Here is an 18,467-nt window from a genome sequence, read left to right as displayed (position 1 = left end):
CATCTGTTGAGAATGCCCAAGCCTTGAAAGTCAGTATTTCACTAACCTTGAGAGCAGGGAAATTTTGGCAACCTCTGTGTGGCCCATACATATTTTGGCCAATACACCCCTGTGTATTTGGATCCTCCAGTCCACATATTTGCGTCTGTGTGCGCACATCTGTATGTATGTGAGATTTGATTTACACTTGTAGTAAAGTATAGTATGAACCTTGCTATTTCTGAATCTGTAATTAAGTCACTGTTTTGATTATAACAAATCTTTTTTAATCACTTTATTAACCAGTTGATTAGAAATCATAGATTCTAATTTTGTGGTCTACCTCAATAAATCCTAAATTGTTGCTAAATCAAAGTCTCATAAAATCCATCCACAACACACTGTAAAATAAAATCAAAAAGCCTATGCTTTATTAGGCTTTGCCCTATCAACCTGTTTCAGCACAGTACCAGATGCACGTAAGGTATAGTATGCTCTAACTGTAGGTGGTTCTAACTAAAACTTTGAAACTCCCATACAAGCCTGGGGAAGGTAAAATGCATGGTTCAATCTACTACCCATGGAGGCTAGAACTGTTCTGCTACCACTTTCAGAAAAACTTAAGAAAAAAACCCCCAAATTTTTAGTTCATACAAGTAGACTAGAACGTGCACCTTCTAGCTCTTCTGTCTTTAAATCTGCATTAAACAGAACTAAATACTTCACACGTTTTAAGTGTGCCATTTCATGTCAGTAATTGAAGAAAATCACTTATGGCCTTTTGCAAAAGGTATGAATCTGGTCTAGCACAGCAGTCCCATGCATTCAAGACTTCATGTCTTTCTACCACTTGACAGTTTTTACAGCCAGTACTGAAAAGAACTCTTAAACACAAGCTAGTTGGTAAAGTGAGTGAGTAGTTTTGTTTAAGACCAGATAAATTATAGACCCTGGAGGCATACAGCTGAGTTTTATATGGTTGAGCTTTAATGATACAACTGTCAGCATTAGTTCTCATGCAAAAGGATTTTACATCCTTATAATGTAAATATAGCATCATGGTTATCCTCTCCGCTCTAGCACGGCAATTATTTCCTAAAACTCACATGCCTATAATCCAAACACCAGAGGTGCTTTCTTAGCTGCTAACTCTGGAACAATAATTTCTGCTGGAAATAAAGGTAGTTTCTTCTGCCTGTGTTCACTAAAGCAGAAATTTGTGGAGTCAAGTTACTACAGAATAACACAGGTTTTCAAAGCTGATTTTCCAGCAGAGACTAGACACAGAAGAGGCTAGAATAAATTAATCTGATAATCAAATGCACAAATTTGCTACATGGTGTCCAATTCCTTCACCCAACAGCTACCATTCGTTGATTCTATGATTGCAATAACAATTTTCAGAAGAGGCAGAAGTCCCACTTTGCAAAGTAATCTTGTTATCTTGAAAAGCCCATACACATGTAAACTCAAGAAGGTCTAAAAATTATTAGTTGTGAAGCAGTAACACACTGTCTCAAAACAGGAGTCCCTGCAAACAAGATTAATATGTTGACAATAGAAAGTTCCTCAGTGGTACCTTCTTCTGTCTATCCATATTCGGAAGGAGATATGTTGCAACTGACACAGTTGCACTGCTTTATTTGAAAACAGGATAACTTTTAAGACAAATACAGGAGAAGCACAAGAGAGATCTTTGGGAATGTACCAAACATTTTTATAAGATTTAAAGATAAATATGCGGGCAAATGTGCTTCAGCAATTCCTCTCTAGCAAAGAACAACAGAGCAGAAAAAATCTGAAGGTTATGAAGTTCAGCTCACTGAGCAAGGGCTATCATGATAGGAAAGAAATACAGGATGCATAAAAAGACGTGAATGGAAATATCAAAACAGGTCTATAAGAAAGATGAGAAATCCACATCTCTACTGAATTAACAGAATTGATCAAGCCAGTTTTCACAATCTTTGCCTTGTAGATTAGACTACCTTGCAAACATATTCCTCCTTCAAGTAGCTGGACACACAAATGACAGGTACTCATGACAGCTTTGCCAAGAAGCACCCTCATTAGATTTTTTTTTAAATACAATAACAAACAAGGAAAGCTTACAAAAATAACACTGTCTTAAAAATAATTTTATTCTCAGCACAGGAAGGACACGGATCTGTTAGAGTGAGTCCAGAACAGGGACACCAAGATAATCAGAGGGCTGAAGCACCTCCAATACAAGGGCAGGCTGAGAGAGTTGGGGTAGTTTAGACTAGAGAAGGCTCCAGGAAGACTTTATAGCAGCCTTCTAATACTTAAAGGGAGCCTACAGGAAATTGGGGGAGGGGCTCTCTGTCAGGGAATGCAGTGATAGGATGAAGGTAACAGTTTTAAGCTGAAAAAGAGGAAATTTAGATAAAATATTAGGAATAAATTTTTTTTCTGTGAGGATGGTGAGGCACTGAACAGGCTGCCCAGAGAAGTCGCGGGAGCCTCATCCACGGAGGTGTTCAAGGCCAGGTTGGACGAGACTCTGAGCATCCTGCTTTAGTGGAAGGTGTCCCTGACTATGGCGGGGCTAGGGGTGGGGATTGAACTGGGTCTCTTTCAGCCCAAAACCATTCTATGATTCTACAATTTAAATAAAAAGACTAATTTTCTGTTTCACTTGGTGACTTCTCATTTTATTTTTACTTAAAATAGCAGTCACTGTTCAGTCTTCACGACAACTTCTGTATCTATGAAATGCTGAGCTGCCTAGAGTTTCCTTCCTTTCCAAAAAGCAATATTTCCTTCTTCTCTTCTCCCACCTATTACACTGAACAGAATCCCTTATTAATGGGGGCAGAGGGTACAGGAATCACATTTGTAGTAAGGAGTTCTCATATTTAGTGCAAATAATGTTACAAAGTAGTGAGAGATTAAACAGCTATTGCCACAGCACCTCAGTATTGGAGGCAGAATTTCCTGATTATAAATGATTAAAAAGGACTATCAAGGAATGCCTACAATCATTGGAACAGTGTTTGACTCTAAACACTAGAAAATAAAAGTACAGTAAACAACAAAAGCAAGACCCAGCAACACCTGATTTTTGCTTCATACAAAGCAACTCCATGAAAATAACTGTATCAAATTGTCTATTATTATATGGAGACAGTGTGAAGTTATAGATAAAGGTACTCAAATGCAACTGTTTTTATAATGTTAAAGCAGATATTTTGTTTAGCTCAGTCAGAAATGCACAACTTCAACTGCTCTTGGAAAAAAAATTTCAACTCGAAAGTTTTATTTTAATTTTTTTTTAATCATATCACAGTCTTTCTGGAAGAATACACCTTGTGCAGAGCCATAACAAAATGCCCTAAATTCCAAATATAAGCTCCTACACAAACCATCAGATTCAGAGAAATACATTCAAATTCAAATACATCACATTCAGAGAAAACCAGCTTTTTCTTTCCCAAATAAAAAAAAAAACCCTGAGGTAAAACTTAAAGGCTTATCACATCTACTAACACTGCACAACAATTGTCAAATGGAAAGTAATTTCCAACTAGTTTTGGAAATCAGTATCAAATACATGAAGCTCAAGAGTAATTAATATTTTCCTTTCAAAGGAAAGTATTTTTTATGTGGTAAAATATTCCTAAGTATCAGCGCTACTCTAAGGTGCGTCTTAAAGAGACTATTTTACAATGATGGTTACTTCAACACTTATTCCTAAGAATCCTCAAAAACACAATCCCAGTGGAGGCGAATAATGTAACACTTAGATACATAGTCTGAAAGTGCAGTCATTAGGGTTCTATATTTGAATAGTACAGAGAGAATACCTACAAAACCAAGCATTAATAATAGGATTATATATAGTAGTTTAATTTCATCCTCAAGTTCTTAATTCATCCTTGAAGCTTTGTAAACATGGTTTTTAAATACAAATCTGATTTTGCAATTCACAATAATAATTTGTATAAACTAACACAGTTCTGCTCAATTGCTACAATTGGAATATTCTCATTATCTTAGTATACCAAGCAATTTACAGAATTAAACATCTAATCAAAACTTAGGATGACAGTCCATTAAGAAATCAGCGAAGATAACAGAAACCAAACATGTATATTATTTAGTCAACAATATATTTTTCACACAAAATTGCAGTAAGTCACTGCAATATATTTTTCCAACTCCTCATTGAGGTATCTTTCTGATATAAGTTGATAACTGTCCCCATAGTTGGTTTCTACCCCTCAGTTAAATGATGTTCAGAATTACCACCTACAACTCAGCTGCAAAGTCACCACAAGCTTGCAGAATTTTTAATATACTGACGTGTATAAAGACAATATGAAGTGTATAAACCAATTCTTCTGGTCATCATAGTACAAATTGATTATTGAAGTGTAAGGTATGCATGTTCAATACAAAGCAATAAACTTTGTTACATACATACACAAGCAGGGTGTGAAACCACCTACTAATATTAGTTCATTCTGGGAAAATAAAACAAAAAAAAATTACCTAACAGAACAATGGTGTTTCATGACACAATAGACATTATCTGACTAATTTTTCCAAGATGAATGAAATTAAAACAATCATCTTCTTCTTAGCTGCATATTCAGGACACTTGACAAAACCGAAATCTAAAGAAACCCTTAGGAAACGATACTGAACCATTGCAATCCCAAAGGAAAAAAAAAATCCGATTCTGAAAATCTTTTTATGTAGATGATCACATGATACCAAACACAAGAGGACAAAAAAAGCCAGCAGCTATTTAATATATTTTGTTAATGTAAGTGATAGACAAGTAATCGTTGTCCTCACACAATTTCTTGAACATTAGGACAAGTTATTTTTAGTTAACTTAGTGTAAACTGCTCCTAGTACAAAACAGCTTAATGCCTTGGCTTACATACTTAGCAGCAGACAGAATGTACAGTGTCATAAGCTGGTCAACACTACCTTTTCTGCGGTAAAACAAGAAAAAAAATAGCTGTCCATTTCATTCGACCTAAAGCAAAACAACTTCTGTCTTACTGTTGTTAATTAGAAAACAAGGACAGGCATCTGCTAACCAAATCAAGTTTCCTCTTTTACATTTAAGTGCCTCGTATCCTGCAGGAAAATACTGAGTATTTTCTTTTCAGTCAATTTTTATAGATGTATAAAATGTTATATGATTTTTAACATGGTTAATTCCTTTAAACGGGTTATATAACAATGTGCAAATAAGTGGAAAAAGTCACCAAACCACTACATCATCTTTAAACAATATCTGGGAAAGATTAAGCACTATGTAAATACAAAGTAATAGTAATTACATCTCAATTTTAAATGTTAACTAGCACCCCAGTTCTACACCAGCATCTGCATTCATGGGCTCTTTATTTACGCTGGCCACTTGCTGAAATTCTGTCTGCACTTCTACTCTACCACTTTACTGGTAGCTACCATCGTCTCCCACTAGTTTTCCTCACAAGTATTTAGCTTTCTACAACAGTTCCTCTTTGAGGCTGCCCTGCATCTTTCCTTTTATTACCTCATATCTAAACTTATACTCATGCCTCTAAATTGGACATAACTTCCCTTCTCCTTAGTCCTAACCCTGTAGAATAGAAGCAAGGAAGAGCAGTATTTTGAAAAAAAAACATGCTCTAAAGTTTGTTGGCCCTGGTAGTTATGGTCTACTCACATACTTCCACGGCAAAGTCAAGTCCACAGGCAGATTTAAGGAAAAAATATAATATTAAAGAAACAAATAAGCCCAAAGACACATAAGCCATAAAACAAGCAGCACCATCCACTACTTCACAACTACGGTCACAGTGCAAGAAACATACCTGCATTCAGCAACTCCTACATCGCATAAGGTAGTGACTTACACAAACAGGAAAACCTGTTCCAAATGTTCCATTTTGGAATCACTTCCTCAAAATGCCATTTTTTGTCATGTAATCCATTACAAAGCACGTACATGCTTTGTACATAAGCCACAACTGACAGTTTCTTGCTTCGCCTGTTAAGTTCTCCCTGCCACAAAAACAGCCTGCCTGCTAATGGACAGGCTACTTAACCCCAGACTTGCAACCTTCAAACTACAATTTAAGAAGGTTTGTTGTTTGGTTTTTTTAAACATAAGGCATTGATTGATATTTACTAAAGTAAACAGGACAGCACTCCAGACAACTCAAAACAGCCAACCTGCACAAAACCAAAATTCACGGAATAGTAGATACCTATCTTCTACAATATTGATTTAGCTCACCTTTAAAAGAGGAACTCCTCCTCATAAGCGTAAAGTTCTCTATTATTGCAAGATAAGGTACTAAATAAACTGTCTTCCACCAAGGCAAAGTTGTATGCAAAACAAACGTAGTGAAACTACACCAACTAATATTGTTGTTCCCTTACTGACTAAAAGCATAGTCAGTCTGTCTGACCTCTCCATTAACACTTCTTTCTTGATCTCTGCATCAGAAGTTATACAGAATTTCCAAAACAAAGAAAATAGTCAGCCACAAATAACTGTTGTTCTTCCATTCTTACTCCTTTAGTAAGAGAAAAGCTACTGGCAAATATGATCATGCAGTTAACAGCTGTTACAGTAATTTATTAATACTAACTGATGAATCCAAACAAACAGAACATGTCTAGTCTATCAGCCAAATAAACTGATGATTTACCATTTAAGCAAGTTTTTCACATTTCCATGAAAACCACAAGCTACTGCAAGAAGTTCGCAACTAAAAGTGGGATTTTTTCCTTTGAAACCCCCGAGACACCATATTACTATAAAATAAGTATCAGTGATGATAAAACATACTTTAGACATTTAATCTGTAGCTTATTTACTCAACTGAAAAATCACTGCTTAAACTTTAGTTGTCATAAGGTTTCTGACTTGACACTAAACGCACAGGTTTGATTACGGCAAGCACTGCTATTCACATAAGAATACTTATGTGGAAATACATGCATACAGGAAAGAATATTTGTAAAAAAAAAATTAAGGAAAAAAAAATCAAGAAATCATTTTATTTCTAGAAGTGAAGCACTTGCCCTGTTGTTATACTACATGCAAAACACGTGACTCACCAGTCACCGCCGTCACATTCAGAACTGGAGTATCTGGCCTGCTGCTATCATCTGTAAGTTCATCCTCCTCCCCTCCAGCAGCAGAACATGCAGCAGCAGTAGACCTAGCTGCTGCCAGCACCTGGGCTGCCGAAGGAGACACGGTGTCCCGGTCAGAGATTCTCCTCTTCCTCTCAAAGCGAAAGCGGTCTAGGTTGAACAGACTCATATTCTTAACCTATCTCGCCCGTTTGCAGAAGAGAAGACAGACTCGACTGGGTAGATCCCGTGGCAAAGGCTAGGAAGAGGAAAGAGAAGGCTCGATCAGCTACAGCTCAGAAAAACCCTGCGGAGCGGCCGCGGGACCCCAACGCTTCCCAGTTACCACGGGAACGGGAGAGCAGAAAAACCGTTAGGCAGGAGGGACCACTCGCCCACCCCCTCCCACCGCCTTCCTCCCGCTCCCCCGGCCTCTCTCCTTCCCTCAAGAAGGCACCCTTCGTACCTAGCACTCACACACACACAACACCACCACAACACCTCGTACCCCGCACTCACCTACTGCGCACGGGGACGAGGCGGGCAATGGAGAAGGGGACGGGGCGGGCAATGGAGAAGGGGGCGCGCCGGGCTGGCGCCGAAGCACCTGACAGCGCGGGGTGAGCGGGGCTCTGCCGGGCAAGCCGAGCCCAGCCCAGCCACACAAACGCTCCCAATGGCGCCGACGGGAGCCTGAACCCTTCAGCACCTCCGCCGCGACAGCGCCGCGCGCGGTGATGACGTCACCGCCCCTCCGCCAATCGCCTCGCCCGGACGAGACGCTCGGGCGCGAGCGCTTTCGCGCCATTTCCCTCGTGACCGGCGCGAGACCGGGGCTTCGCTGCGCGCGCGCGCGCTATCGCAAAGGCGAAGGGGGCGGGGCCTGGGGGACGCCCGCGTCGCGTCCTCGTGGTGTTATTCAATACGGCAAGTGGCAGAGAGAGACCGGCGCCACCTTTGCACATCTCTGCTTCAGATACCGGCCACCTGTGAGATGAAGCGCTGCAAGGCCTGGCAGGCATGAATAAGCGTTACCCGAGGGAGACAGGTGCACCAGCTGTTCAAAACATGCTGCGATAGCTAACAGAAGACAGCCACTTCCTCATCTGTCACGCCAGCTCTGTAGCTCGCCAAGAGCTCCTTCACTACTGACGTTATTTGGCGTTTAGTAGCCCAAACAGCTGAGCAAGGGTCATGGCTGTGCTGTAATAGATTATGTGCTGCTGTCAGCATTACCTACTACCCGGCTGCATGGAGGCAGGGGTGGCTGTGTCGTCTGACAAACTCGCTACAGCCTGAAAGCTGCTGGTTATCCGGGTGTTTCCAGAAATGCCACTTACACATATATTACCTCTACCTAGAAATTCTTTCTGTCGAAATTAGTTTCTGTCACCAGCAGTTAGCAAGCTTAGGACTTGGATACATCATACTGAATAATCAGCATCATTATATTAAATTTTGGTTTCCTGATGGGGACTCCTGTGGAAGTCGTTTGGTGGTCCCTTTGCCACTGTGCTTTTTACAGCACGTCATGTTTGACAGACACGTTCACCCAGCATGAGTGGCTGGTGCGAGTCATTTGTGCTGATTCCAGTTCTCCTACCCTTTGCATCAGGCAGATGGCAAGGAGAAGTGGTACAGGCTTCAAAAAGCTTTTCCATCTTGCATATCTAAGTGACAAACCCATCTCTTGTATTTATCAGTAGTGTCTTGTCTTATTCCACTCTCAGGGCTGAGGCAGAACAGTTTGTTATTTTGTTATGTGCTAGGCCAAGAAAATAAAATTCAGTACTGAACAGGCGGATAAGCTTTGAGAAGCAAAGCATTTGAAGGAACTCTTCCAGATCAAGCTTGAGTGAAGATGTCTTGCCTCCAAATCAAACATTATTCTAACATTTGGATAGCAGGTGAGTTGCAAAGCGTTGGAAGCTGCATTGTGTTAATCCCAGATTCAAATAGCAAGTTGCAGCTGACCACTTAAATCGAAGGAAGACACATTTCCCCTGCAGAAGGGAATGCAAGGGCATGGGAGGATTTGCAGATGTGATTGGTGGTGAAACAGTAGATGGCACAGCAATCATCTGAGGTTATCCTCTGAGGTCATCCCCTGCAGAGGGCTAAATTGTGCTGGAGAGGGGTGAGTGGCTGGGCTGGAGACACTGTTGATAAATAAAAAGGCAACTGGTCTAGGGCTAGAATTCTGCTTTGCAACTTATGGCTAAGAAAAATAATGCCAGCAGCAGGTCAGTCAGAAAAGAGGAGAGGGATCTGCCTGTCAACACAGGGCTGGGCTACTAAAAGCTTGTATTTCCACCTGCTTGAAAGGCAAGCTTCTAGAAGTGAGAATAAAACAGTTTCTAGGTACATCAAAAGCTAGGCTAGATGAAGGTTATAGAAGAAAGAAAGGATGGACCATGAGGACACCTTCATTTGAGCATGTGTGTTTAGCTCCTTCCAGGGACCTAATGATGCTCACAAAGCTCATCAGCTTCTTTGCAAAGTATTTGTACTGGTATATATATCTCTGATGTGATTGCCTCACACAGACTTACAGCAATACATGTAAACATCTATAGTTTAAAAATCCTGACAGGACTTAGAGCACTCTTTCCATGAGGAGAGGATAACAAAACAGATGTTAAATGTTAAGCCACATTGCTTGACTGACTTTGAGGATGCGTTCAAACAGTGATGGTAAATGGGCAGAGAAGAATAGGCTATGGAGCTGAAAAGCTGAAAGAGTAATGATAGAAGAGTTGAGAAATGAAAGATTAAACCAGGTAAAGCAAGTGTAAAGAGGAGCGTACTCTCAGATCAGTCTGTATATGTGACTCAACGAGGTAGTCAGGACCACCAGTCTGGTTAAAAAAAAAAGACATGAATTCCAGAACTTGGGAAAGAAAGCAAGTACAAGCTAAGAAAATAGTGAAAATGAAAGGGATTAAATTCAACACTCCAGAACATGTCGGGTATTAAAAGCATTGTGTTAACAGGAATTAGCATGAACTTGGAAAATGCTGCACATTATTTAAGATTTTTACAGTGCTTTGTACTTGAAAAGACTAGGTAATTGGTAGGTATTAGTATTACTAACAAGCTGTCGTGGATTCCTGGCAAGCAAAGAAGGCAAAACATCTTTTTTGACATGCTAGTGACACCGTTTAGACAGCTCATGCTTGCTGGAGAACTGACAGATTGCTATCTGGTATTGTTTTGCAGGCTGATCTGTGAGATTTTTTGGAAGTAGCAGAAATTTGAAAAGAATCTATTTATATACAGAACTGCTTCACATGCAACATTAGAGCTGTTGAATTTGACTTGTTTCTACCTAAGCTACAGTTTGCCGCTGATAAAGAAGAGCATACCAGATGGTGTGTGCTCCGTCTGAGATAATTATGAAGGTTTATAGAGCAGAGATATATATTAAAGGTCCAAACACTGAGAGGAGCAAAAGAAAAGAAAAATATTAGATTAAAAGTACTCTTTCTGGAATTCATGCAGGTCAAATTTGCATTATCTTTAGTAGAAGTAAATTCAGTTTTAAGGATTTGATAATAGAGGTTAAAATCTCAGATATGAAGAGTCACATTTTATGTTACATTTTACAAATCAACAAGTTGTTAGTGAAACTGTTGCTCATTACTAAACAACAAGACAAGACAAGAGCCATCCCCAACAAGTCTCTTCTATTTCAACAATTCATTTTTTATTCATGCCTATTTTTGCCCTGTCACTTTCAGGCATATCAGTAGGGGTGCTGTCTTGTATTAAAAAAAAAAAAAAAGTCGGGGGAAAATCTACATTAACTACAATGTGAGAACACACCAAAGTTGTGCTGTGGTATAAACCAGCAGAGTCTGTGACACTGATATATCCTCATAGTACATCTGCTGGGGCTTGCCCCCAAATACTGTGTAGGACTGGTGGGAAGTGTTTCTGCTTTGTTACTAATTGTGAGCAACAAGACAAGCTGTCAAATGCAGATGGGTTTGTACACGATCAGAAATCGGAAAAAAAAAAATAAGAGAAGAAGAAAAAAACTAATAAAAAGTTGAAACTAGTTCATACAGCTGCAGCTGGAAAAGCAGTGGGAGTTGTGGGTAGTACATGATGTTGCTGTAGCAACCCCACCATACCTAAACATGTGAATATCCAAACTATTTTGATGTATGAGTAGCACAGCGATTACAGAGTAAGGCCTCAGGTTGGAACTGTCCCAGAGCTGTCTCTTTTCAGTCTTACCCAAGGGAATGTTCCTTTTTACTGCCTGTTGAATAGACAGCTTATTCTATTTAACAGACAATGAGAAAGAACACCCTTTGGGGAAGAATAAGAGGATAAGACTTGGGTTTGTAAGATGACTTGCTTTGTATTGGTATTACTGTACATGACTAATTTTTTAATTTTTTTTTTATCTGAAGATACTTTAAAAGTGTATAGTGTAGTTCATTTTTACTAGGAAAGTGTTACCCCAGTACCTTTTTTCTCAATTGAGGTTAATTGAAATAGTTTGCTTCAAGCACTACTATTTCAAGATTTATTTTATGGAAAATAAATGCTTTGTTGTATAACTTGTAAAAAAAATACACACATCTTAGTTGTTTTAATTTCCTTCATTTCTCTGATGTAGTCAATTGCTCTTCTAGGTTTTATATTTATTTGATTAAGAAAAAAGAGAGAAGAAAATTGACTGTAGAATTTAGGACATTGTGCTTGTTACCCATTTCATTCACTTGGGGAAATACTATCTCAGAAATCAAGCTAAACATATTTTAAAAGCTGGCTAGATCTCAAGTGGTTATGTCTTGTCAGAAAATATGCATCTATGATACTTCCACTCGTGGTTTCGTTTAGTATTTTGAGGCTTATTGTTATGTGTTTTCCAGCATGAAAATATTTATTTACCTTAATAATTATAGAAGGAAAGGGCTAAGTTTTCTCTAAGCTCTTAGTATACTTCAGTTCTTGGGTATTTTCATTGAAACAGATATATTTTTTTCTGTCTAAACTAACTTCATTTTGATGAGAGAGGATTGTGTATGTGTTTGGAAGGATAAGAGCAAAAGGGGTCTGTTCTCAGAAAAAAACCCCAAAGAGTATTTCTGGAGTGCTTAGGTGCTGATAAGTTACTCAACACTTAATACCTTATGGAATCATGATAGTGTAGCACAGTTAGGAGTGCATATCAGAATATTTGCACTGTCAAGCTCTCCTGCGGCAAACATGTCGGGCCTTTACATGCAAGCTCTTGGAGGGACACAGCAAGATCATGCCTACATCAGGGGACTTCTTCTTTGGCCTGGTGTTACCTTTTAATACTCCTACATGCTTAGATAGCCTTTCCTCAATATTTCTGTATTATGTTTTTTATATTAAAATATGATTCTTACAAACTTTCCAACACAAAGCAGGAATTGCTCCTAAAACGTGCTAAGTGGTACTGATCCAAAGGAGTTATGCCCTATCTGTTGCTGACCGCACAAAGAGTAGAAATCCACTAGTTATTTCCCAGAAACTCTAGTTATAAAATAAGATTTTGAAAACATTTATTTAATTTTAATATGGAAACGTATATAAATTGTTTGCATACAAAGATGTGAATATTACTTTTAAAGTGCTGTATATTTTCTTGAAGTCCATTCACGATCTTAAAATAATTGAACTGTGTGCAATACTAGCACTGGAATAATGGTTTAAGTACGGGATGCAGTTGAGGATGCAGTGGGGCATAAAACAAACAACCAAACAGAACTTTAGCGCTTTTCATATCTGTTAGAGTAGCAATTTTATTGTCAGTGACAGCAACAAAGATTAGTACCACTTCCATTTTATGTGCCTGTTGAAGGTGTGAACCTTATGATATTACAGTTGACGTTTGCTATTGTTGTTCTAAGACATGAAAGCAGACTAGTCTAATCTAGCCTTGTAGGTTGCCTGATGAAAAGCTTAGTTTCATGAGGAGGTGAGCAGCTTGAGGACCATCAGGGAGTGTGAGAGGGAGATTGACTACTGGGACACCACCCTATGCTTCGTGTCTCAGACCCAACAGACAGGCACGTCTCATGTGACTCCATCCGCAGAATTCTGTGATTCTGTGACTCCCCATCCTGTTTCCATCAAGCTGAACAGAGAAATTTAGGAGATGAAAGGGAATGGCAGCAGATCGCTGCCCAGTGCATCAGGTGTGTTTCTTGTGTGTCAGCCTCAGCCTCACAGGTTCCCTTGAACCTGCAGAATAGATATGAAGCTCTGCAAGTGGAACTTTAAACCATCCATCAAAATGGCTTCTGTAAAGAAGAAAAGAAAGGGCACTGTCATAGCGGACTCCTATGACTTTTGTTCTGAAGGGAACAAAAGGTCCGATCTGCAGACCTGACCCATTACATAGGAAATTCTGCTGCCTACTTCGGGCCTCAGTTAAAGGAGAGGCAGTAGGGTAGCCCTCTATCTTAGAGAGCGTTTTGATAGCCTTGAGCTCAATGATGGTGATGATAGGGCTGAGTGTCCACAGGTAAAAATCAGCAGAATGCCCAATAAGGCAGATATTGTGGTGAGAGTGCTATAGACCTCCCAGCCAGGAAGAAGACGCTGATGAGATACTCTACAAGCAACTGGGAGAAGTCTTACAATTGCTAGCCCTTGTTCCTGTGGGTTCTGGGAAGTCCTCTGATATAAACCACAGATTTAAATGTATTATTTCATGGAATCATAGAATCATTTGGTTGGAAAAGAACTTTGAGATCATAAAGTCCCACCGTACCTATCCACTACTAAATCGTATCCCTGAGCACCTGGTCTACCTGTCTTTTAAATACCTCCAGGGATGGTGACTCAACCACTTCCCTGGGCACCCTGTGCCAGTCAGTACTTGATAACACTTTCAGTGAAATTTTTTTTCCTGATATCTAATCTGAACCTCTTCTGGCTCAATTTGAGGCCATTTCCTCTTGTCCTGTCACTTGTTACTTGGGAGAAGAGACCAACGCCCACCTCATTACAACCTTTCAGGTAGCTGTAAACAGTGATAAGGTCTGCCCTCAGCCTCCTTCTCTCCAGGCAAAACAATCCCAGTTCCCTAATCTGCTCCTCATATGACTTGTTCTCCAGCCCCTTCACGAGCTTGGTTGCCCTCCTCCGGACATACTCCAGCACCTCAATGTCCTTCTTGTAGTGAGGAGCCCAAAAATGAACACAGTATTTGAGGTGTGGCCTTACCAATGCCAAGTACAGTGGCAGAATCACTTCTCTGGTCCTGTTGACCAAACTATTCCTAATACAGGCCAGGATGCCATTGGTCTTCTTGGACACTTAGGCACACTGCTGGCTCATATTCAGCTGTCTGTCAACCAACACCTCCAGGTCCTTCTAAGAGTTCTATTATGTACTATTCCAAATCTCAAAGAAACTTGAGCAAGGCACATTCAGTCTTTTGTCATATACATGTATGTGGTATGTTATACTGTTTCCTTTGTCTTTAATTCATGCTTTCAAATTGTAGTACCTCATTTTACAGCAAATAGAGTGCTAAAAGAAGCATTGCCGGCACTGGAAACAAAAATCGGCTAACTGTAAATGTACTTAGATCAATTCTCTTTCTGAAAGAAAAACTATAATAGTTCTTGACGCTATTTTTAAATTTTCTTTAAATTTCTTTATAACCAAATATAATTTGTTGCTTCAAAATTTCCTATTAAGAAACTTGAGTAAAGATTTGTATAAATGCTTTACTTTGCCATACAGGTTAAATACAGGTGCACTTCCACTACTAGAATTAGTGTTGCTTCCTTCATTTCTATTCCTGCAGTTGGATCAGTGTACTTCATTTCATTTAATTTTGCTTTCCAGGAAAATAAAGCTTATTCCTAAAAACATGTCTTAATAGTAGAAAATTATTTTTACTTCTTGTTGCCAGACTTGATAATCTTATTAAGACAGTATGTTTAAAACTTCGAGATTTAGAAAAGCTCATATAGTTGAACTAAGATTTCCATGTTTTTAATAGTAACTGCTTTTGAATTAATTTTGGTCATATTATTATAAACTTTGCAAGTAGTGATTACTGTTGTGGGGCTGCATTTAACTACTTGCAGACAGTATAAACTTCAGAAGTTTGGGGAATGGGTGGCCATTTCCTGTTGATATCCATGGAGTGACATTTTGTATTTACTCTACAATGAAAAATGCTTTTTCAGGGCCACAACACAACCAGCTGAATCTTGAAAAACTTTTAACAAGAACGATTGATTATGCCAATGAAATGTGAAACAAGTTGTAAACACTTAACCATCTCCCCAACTAAGGAGCAACAGCCAGCATGGATTTGTGAGGAAGCAATGTCAAACCAATTGCCAGTTGCCAAACTTCAGTCAGGGATGGGAGGCTTATGACTGTGAGGAAAACGGCAAAGATTATATTTGTTGATTTCAGTAAAGCTTTATACAGAGTGTAATTATAGCATTATCCATAACCTGGGGTATCCTGTAGCATACATATATGTTATAGAAACATGATCTAGATTAAACTCTAGAATTGGTTAATGGCCCGATAGTGAGTGGTCAACACAGAAGAGTTCATCATAGGGTTGGCTCCATGGCTTCTGTCCACTCCTTGTATTTACAACCCAGGTCAAGGGATACACACCACACATACCATGTCTCAAGATGACATCAAACGGAGAAGTCACTGTAAAGATGCTGGGGGTCAAGATTAAAATTTAAAGTCACCTTGCAATTTAAATTATTTTCTTCAAACAATTTAAATTGTAAGATGACTTCAAATTTTAATCTTTTTGGTATTGCTTAGCAGCACAAAAAAGGTAAAAGGAAAGAAAAGCCTACTTAAGCATTCTGCAGAAGCAGATCTGGAAGTGATAACAAGTCATGCTGCTATGAATAATGGAAACACCACGATTGGTTGTATGAAAAGGAGTATATCCCTAAGACTGCCCTTTTCTTTGGGTAGAGCTTTTATATCCTGTTCCCAGTAAGGCAAAAAACTGTGTCCACTTTGGGATATATTGCTTTTTCTGTTGTGGCTGAGTTAGAGATAGTCCAGAAAAGACATCTGTTCTAATTTCTCTAGATCATGGCCTTTAAAGAAAGATCAAATAAACTTGATGTGCTGAATATAAAGCAGAGAATACTGAGGAGAACATTTCTGCGAGTACACAGAAAGGTACTGCTAGAGGTAGAGAAACATCTGTCCCGTTTTCATGAAAAACAGAACAAGTAGGGACTGCAGTAGGTTTAAGACATTCTTTCAAACGATAGCAATAATTAAACACTGGAGTATAACATCTGGTGAGGTTATGACTTCGTCATCATTAGAATCTTTTAAGAACCAGCTAGGCAAACATCTGTCAAAGCTGACATAGGTATAGTTGATCCTGCCTTCAGGCAGAGAGAAGAATGGCTGATCTCGTGTGGCCTCTTACAACTACTTTTTTAAATGATTCTTTCTCTCTCTTCCTCTTCTTTCATTAGTATTCTTCTACCAGCTTCCTAAGCTGCCTTCTTGCACCTGATTTTAAGAAAAACCCAGGGCAGTTCAGAAAGTCATGTAAAATTCATGGAAGTTTTCTTTAGTTTAGCCTTTTAATTAACTTTTGTCATTATAAGACAACAGTATCGTGAACAAAACTGTGCTGTTGATTTTTGTATATTACGGTTTTCTTTGGTCGGTATGATGAATTTGGTGGCCTTCTATGATGGGGTTGCAGTGTTGCTGCATAAGGGAAGAGTAACTGACATCATCTACCTTGACTCCTGCAGAGCATTCAACACTGTCCTGCATGATATTCTCATCTCTAAATTGAAGAGACATGGATTTGTTAGATGGATCACTTGGTGGATAAGGAATTGGCTAGATGGTCACACTCAAAATGGTGTGGTCAATGGCTCAATGTCCAAGTGGAGACGTGTGACGACTTGTGTTCCACAGGGGTCACTATTGAGACCAGTGTTGTTTAACATCTTTGTCACAGACGTGGACAGTGTGATTGAGGGCATTCTCAGCAAGTTTGCGAACAACACTAAGCTGTGTGGTGCAATTGGCATGTGGGAGGGAAGAGATGCCATCCAGAGGGACCTGGACAGGCTCAAGAGTTGGGCCAGTGCGAACCTCATGAAGTTCAACAAGGCCCAGTGCAAGGTCCTGCACTTAGGTCGGGGCAATCCCAAGCACAAATATATGCTGGGTGGAGAATAGATTGAGAGCTGCCCTGAAGAGAAGGGCTTGGGGGTGCTAGCGGGTGAGAAGCATTAGCCAGTGATGTGCACTTGCAGCCCAGAAAGCCAACCCTATCCTGGGCTGCATCAGAAGAAGTGTGACCAGCAGGTTGAGGGAGGTGTCTCTCCCCCTCTACTCTGCTCTCATGAGACTTCACCTGGAGTACTGCAGTTAGTTATAGCAGCCTTCTCGTATTTGAAAGGGGCCTACAGGAGAGCTGGGGACAGGTTCTTTATCAGGGAAGGCAGTGACAGGACAAGGGGTAACAGTTTTAATCTGAAAAAGGGTGAATTTATATTAGATATTTCCTGTGAAATGATGGGTGATGAGGCACTGGAACATGTTTCCCGAGAAGTCATGGTTGCCCCATCCCTGGAGGTGTTTGAGGCCAGGTTCGAGGCCAGGCTTTCAACGGTTTGATCTAGTGGGAGGTATCCCTGCCTATGGCAGGGGTGTTGGAACTGGGTGATCTTAAAGGCCCTTTCCAACCCAAGCCATTCTATGATTCTATGTATGAGAATAAAGAATATTTGAATCTATTTAGAGAATGGCTTGTAATTAGATTATTAAGGATTTAACACCCTCCCAAAATCCTAGCTCCGGCTTTTGAGGTAAGAACAAAAAGAGCAAAAAGGCAAGTGCTGAATAAGGACTCTGGTTTTCAAGCTATGGTGAAACAAACTGCATCTCCTACAGTAGATACTACTGCCTCTACCTACCCACTGTCGCTCCCCATGGTCTCTGCCTCTCTGCAATGCACGGACAAAAGGAGAGACAGGCCATGGTTCTGCAGGCAGAGTTCCCAGTCCCTTGAAATAATTGCAGCTGTTGCTGAGGTCACATATTCATTGATCTGCTAAGGGTTGAGACCAGTGAGTTCTCTTATTCTTTCTGCCAACCATACATTGTGATGAACATTAAAAAGGCAGACAGGTGACCATGGCCAGCACTGAAAAAGGACGACTTTCCTTCTTCTACAATCTCAGGAAAAGCCAAGAGCTGAAGCATGGAGGTCATCCAGCCAATCCTTCTCCGACTCAGAGGTGGGGAAATCAAGCTGATACAGCAATCCCTAATGCAGCTATGAACTAATGGGCATGGTCCCATATAAATGTGATGTTCTCCTTCCTTTATTCCTGTACCATGTG

The 18,467-nt window shown here is 39.8% G+C and overlaps 1 protein-coding gene across 2 annotated transcripts in view; it reads right to left on the bottom strand.

Moving 5' to 3' along the window:
- SMARCAD1 (SWI/SNF-related, matrix-associated actin-dependent regulator of chromatin, subfamily a, containing DEAD/H box 1) overlaps positions 1 to 7,814 on the bottom strand; it is a 42,151-nt gene extending 34,337 nt beyond the window's left edge. For both annotated transcript variants that reach the window (XM_054065251.1, XM_054065252.1), the window contains exons 1-2: positions 7,612 to 7,814; positions 7,075 to 7,351 (exon numbers count right to left, since the gene is read on the bottom strand). In XM_054065251.1, coding sequence (XP_053921226.1) covers positions 7,075 to 7,282 — 208 coding nt within the window. In that variant the 5' untranslated portion in view covers positions 7,283 to 7,351; positions 7,612 to 7,814. The remainder of the gene's footprint in view (positions 1 to 7,074; positions 7,352 to 7,611) is intronic.
- Positions 7,815 to 18,467: the final 10,653 nt, after the last annotated feature.

Source organism: Cuculus canorus, chromosome 4 (genome assembly GCF_017976375.1).
Source record: "Cuculus canorus isolate bCucCan1 chromosome 4, bCucCan1.pri, whole genome shotgun sequence".
Classification (NCBI taxonomy): Eukaryota; Metazoa; Chordata; class Aves; order Cuculiformes; family Cuculidae; genus Cuculus; species Cuculus canorus.
This window is presented reverse-complemented; position numbering and strand designations above follow the sequence as displayed.